Source organism: Rhinopithecus bieti, unplaced genomic scaffold (genome assembly GCF_001698545.2).
Source record: "Rhinopithecus bieti isolate Rb0 unplaced genomic scaffold, ASM169854v2 scaffold_574, whole genome shotgun sequence".
Lineage (NCBI taxonomy): Eukaryota > Metazoa > Chordata > Mammalia > Primates > Cercopithecidae > Rhinopithecus > Rhinopithecus bieti.
Genome location: NW_016803605.1, coordinates 5,700,125 through 5,705,228, shown reverse-complemented (window position 1 = coordinate 5,705,228; position 5,104 = coordinate 5,700,125). Strand labels below are relative to the sequence as shown.

The following is a 5,104-nucleotide window of genomic DNA, read 5'->3' as shown; positions in this document are numbered from 1 at the left end:
TATATATCTGTCTCAAAAATGGTTGCAAAAAGTTTATTTGATACTATATTTTCATTCTGTCATTCCGTTAGTGCTGCCCTAAATCTGAATGTTCCATTGACTCTAGATTGTTAGTAGAAGGCATTAGAGGAGAAAACACTAGATCTGTGTAATAGAAAGATAACCTTTTTTTACTTAACATTACTCAAAGGATTCTGTAAATGTGACAATCCAAATCTATCATTTTTGGTGGGGCACGGTGGCTCATGCCTTTAATCCCAGCACTTTGGGAGGCTGAGGCAGGCCGATCACTTGAGATCAAGAGTTCGATACCAGCCCAGCCAACATGGTGTACCTTATCTCTACTAGAAATACAAAAATTAGCAGGGCATGGTGGTGCACGCCTATAGTCCCAGCTACTCAGGAGGCTGAGGCAGGAGAATTCCTTGAATCTGGGAGGTGGAGGTTGCAGTGAGCCGAGATCACGCCACTGCACTCCATCCTGGGCGACAGAGTAAGACTCTGTGTCAAAACAAAGAAAGAAACAAACAAAAAACCCAAATATATTCTTTTTTTTGTTTCTTTGATGACCATCTGGTTTTACTCTGACCACACCCACACGCGTATACACACACAGCGTTTAACGTGGTTGCTGATTAAATGCAGTCTAACATCTTATGGCTCTTATATAAACATGTTAAAAGAACAAAGATAATACATATAATATATGTAACCCACATTACACGTAGCCATCAGTATTTTATTTTAAAATGAGCAAGATTTGAATAGGCACCTCATGGAAAGAGGAAAATTGAATGGCCAATAAATATATAAAAAGTTTCCTATTCTCATTAGTAATTAGGGAAATGCAAATGAAAACCAAATTGAGATGCTATTTTACCTTTACCAGCCTGGCACAAATTATCGGGTTTTGGTAAAGCATGGTGCCAAGGGAAAGCTGAGACGCTGCTGGCGGGAGTCAGTTGTTACTGCTCGTGTGCAAAATCGTTTGGCAGTATCTGGTGAAGCTGAAGATGTGCATATCCTACAGCCCAGCAAAGCCACTTCTAGAATATTCTCACCCTATAATAGACACATGAATCACTTAAAGGGCTTGTTAAAATTTAGATTCTGATACAGTAGGTCTGGGGCCCAAGGGTCTGCATTTCTAACAGGCATCCCAGGTGATGCCACTGCCACTGCTGGTCCAGGGACCACATTTTGAGAAGCAAGGCTCTCGAGAAACTCTTGAAAATATGCACCAACATGCATGTAAAAAGGCCTGGCGCTGTGGCTCACGTCTGTAATCTCAGCACTTTGGGAGGCCAAGGCAGGCGAATCACCTGAGGTCAGGGGTTCGAGACCAACCTGGCCAACATGGTGAAACTCTGTCTGTACTAAAAATACAAAAATTAGCCGGGCATAGTGGCTCATACCTGTAGTCCCAGCTACTCCAGAGGCTACGGCAGGAGAATTGCTTGAACCTGGGAGGCGGAGGTTGCAGTGAACTGAGATCACACCACTGCACTCCAGCCTGGGCTACAGAGCGAGACTCCATCTCAAAAAAAAAAAAAAAGATGTGTGTCAAAGAATATTCAGAGCAGCATTGTTTATCACAGCTGCAAAGTAGAAATAACCCAAATGATCATCAATATTAGAAATAACAGGCCAGGCACGGTGGCTCAAGCCTGTAATCCCAGCACTTTGGGAGGCCGAGACGGGCGGATCACGAGGTCAGGAGATCGAGACCATCCTGGCTAATATGGTGAAACCCCGTCTCTACTAAAAAAATACAAAAAAAAAAAAAAACTAGCCGGGCGCGGTGGCGGGCGCCTGTAGTCCCAGCTACTCCGGAGGCTGAGGCAGGAGAATGGCGGAGCTTGCAGTGAGCTGAGATCCGGCCACTGCACTCCAGCCTGGGCGACAGAGCGAGACTCCGTCTCAAAAAAAAAAAAAAGAAAAAAAAAAAGAAATAATCTTTGGCGCGGTCGCTCATACCTGTAATCCCAGCACTTTGGGAGGCCGAGGTGGATGGATCACGAGGTCAGGAGATGGAGACCATCCTAGCCAATATGGTGAAACCCAGTCTCTACTAAAAATACAAAAAAATTAGCTGGACGTGGTGGCGCTCGCCTGTAGTCCCAGCTACTTGGGAGGCTGAGGCAGAAGAATCATTTGAATCTGGGAGGTAGAGGTTGCAGTGAGCCGAGATCGTGCCATTGCACTCCAGCCTGGGCAATAGAGGGAGACTCTGTCTCACCAAAAAAAAAAAAAAAAAAGAAAGAAAACAGAAATAAGCTTTGGTGTAATCATTCAGTGGAATATTACCTGGCAATGTTAGTGCACAAACACAAGTTAACTGAGCGAATCTCAGAATCATCATCTTAAGCGAAAAAAGCAAACAGATGAATTCTCAGAATATGATTCCATTTTTATATGGTTCAAATTAAACTATAATTTTGGGGCATGTGGTCATGGTAAAACTGTAATGAAAAGCTAGGAAGTGATTACTCGAAGATCAGAGTCATGGCTGGGAAAGTAGACACTGGAGAGATTATGTTCAGGAAGTGACCTCCAGAGGCTTCCAGTTGCTCACAGTTCTGTTTCTTGATTAGGGGTGATACTGTGCATTTCAGAATAAAAGGTTTTAAAAGAAGATTGTCTTTTTAAAAATTCTCTGGCACACTTTTACTTTTTAACCACCCATTTTGAAAATAATGCATTTTAAGCTGAAGGTCTGACTACAAATTATTGATGAACTTTCCCTCAGGTGAACTACATAAAAGAACTGAAATAATCAGGTCACTCACGAAGAAGGTAAAATCTCTTGAATCCAACCAAATGGAATGCCAAACTGCTCTCCAAAAGACCCAACTACAGCTTCAGGAAATGGCTCAAAAGGCAACGCATTCTTCTCTTCTCTCTGAAGACCTTGAGGTTGGGATTATTTTCTGATAAACTTCACTAGTCCAAATTCCCTTTGTGTTTCAGTTATTGAAAAATTAGATTTGGCCAAGTGCGGTGACTCACTCCTGTAATGCCAACACTTTGGGAGGCCGAGGTGGGCGGATCTCTACTAAAAATACAAAATTAGTTGGGCATGGTGGCGCGCACCTGTAGTCCCAGCTACTCGGGAGGCTGAGGCAGGAGAATCATTTGAACCCAGGAGGCAGAGGTTGCGGTGAGCCGAGATCTCGCCATTGCACTCCAGACCGGGCAACAAGAGGGAAACTCTGTCTCAAAAAAACAAAAAAAGAAAAGAAAAGAAAAAAGAAAACTTAGATTTAAATGTTTCATTAAAAACGCATGTGAGGCTGGGCGCAGTGGCTCGGTGGCTTATGCCTGTTATCCCAGCTCTTTGTTTGGGAGGCTGAGGTGGGAGGATTGCTTCAGCCCAGGAATTCGATACCATGCTTGGCAACATGGCAAATGCCTGTCTCTATAAAAAAAAGGAAATACAAAAATGAGCTGGGTGTGGTGGTTTACTGCTGTGGTCCCAGCTACTTGGGAGGCTGAGGCAGGAGGATCACTTGAGCCCAGGAGGTTAAGGCTGCAGTGAGCTGTGATTGTGCCACTACACCCCAGCCTGGGTGACAAAACAACAACAACAAAAAAGCACATGTAAGCCAAGCACAGTGGTGTGCGCCTGTAGTCCCAGCTTCTGGGGAGGCTGAGGCAGAAACATCGCTTGGGCCCAGGAGTTCAAGTCCAGCCTGGGCAACACAGTGAGACTTCATCTCGATAAAAAACAACAATCACAACAAACAACCAATGCAAAAATACATACGTGTGTGTGTGAAGGTATCTACACTCATCCACCCCTTGTAGTTCTGTGTTTATCCTACAGTTTTGGTTAGCTGCACAGCACTATTCTGTCTTAGAGATTGAGCTTCAGTACAACCCTTTTTAACTGTTATGCCCTTTGGTTTAGTAGCATCTACCATTTAATCAGCAATGGGTTATTTTAGAAAGCTTTCCTCAAAGATGAGAGGGTATCATCAAGTTTTGGTAGCTTCAATGATGTTTTCTAAATTGTTGCGTCTTTTTATTTTTGAGATGGAGTTTCGCTCTTGTTGCCCAGGCTGGAGTGCAATGGCACAATCTCGGCTCACCGCAGCCTCTGCCTCCTGGGTTCAAGCAATTCTCTTGCCTCACTCTCCCGAGTAATTGGGATTACAGGCATGCACCACCACGCCCAGGTAATTTTGTATTTTTAGTAGAGACGGAGTTTCTCCATGTTGGTCAGGCTGGTCTCGAACTCCCGATATCAGGTAATCCACCCGCCTTGGCCTCCCAGAGTGTTGGGATTACAGATGTGAGCCACTGTGCCCAGCCAATTATTGTGTCTTATAACGTTAGTGGCATATTGGGAATAAAACCTCTAAGACTGGTTTTTTGAGCCCGACACGGTGACTCACACCTATAATCCCAGCACTTTGGGAGGCCGAGGTGGGCAGATCACTTGAGGTCCAAAGTCTGAGATCCAAAGCCTGGCCAACATGGTGAAACCCCTCTCTACTAAAATTCAAAATCAACCAGGTGTTGTGGCGGGCACCTGTAGTCCCAGCTACTCGGGAGGCTGAGGTAGGAGAGTCACTTGAACCTGAGAGGCAGAGGTTGCAGTGAGCCAAGATCACACCACTCCACTCCATCCTGGGGGAAAGAGCGAGACTCTGTGTCAAAAAAAAAAAAAAAAAGACAGATTTTTTTGGTTTTCTCTTCTAATTCATCAGTCATCAGATATTCTTTGAGTTCATGCTTATAAGAGGTGCAGAAAGCCAGCTTGTTTATGTGTTACATCATTCATCCCAGCTACTCCGGAGTCTGAGGCAGGAGAATCACTTGAACCCAGGAGGTGGGGGTTGCAGTGAGCCGAGATCATCCCACCAGTGCACTCTAGCCTGGGCGACAGAGTGAGACTCCATCGCAAAAAAAAAAAAGCCTGATGGTTATTTTTCTCAAATAGTAAATAGATTATATACACAATAGTTATATCGGATCTAGCACTATTTTTTTTTTTAAATAACTGATGAGTAGGAATACCCCAGTATGAAGTTCTTTCGACAAAGAACGTTTTTTAAATTCACAGAATTCACTAATGCTACTTTGTTTCAACAAAGGAAAT

At 44.0% G+C, this 5,104-nt stretch overlaps 1 protein-coding gene across 1 annotated transcript in view; it reads left to right on the top strand.

Annotated features, from left to right (window-relative positions):
• The window catches only part of CCDC62 (coiled-coil domain containing 62), a 61,687-nt gene that overhangs the window by 10,104 nt on the left and 46,479 nt on the right, over positions 1 to 5,104 (top strand). Inside the window, exon 3 of the mRNA XM_017888996.1 lies at positions 2,750 to 2,916. Within this exon, the coding sequence (XP_017744485.1) occupies positions 2,750 to 2,916 (167 nt within the window). The remainder of the gene's footprint in view (positions 1 to 2,749; positions 2,917 to 5,104) is intronic.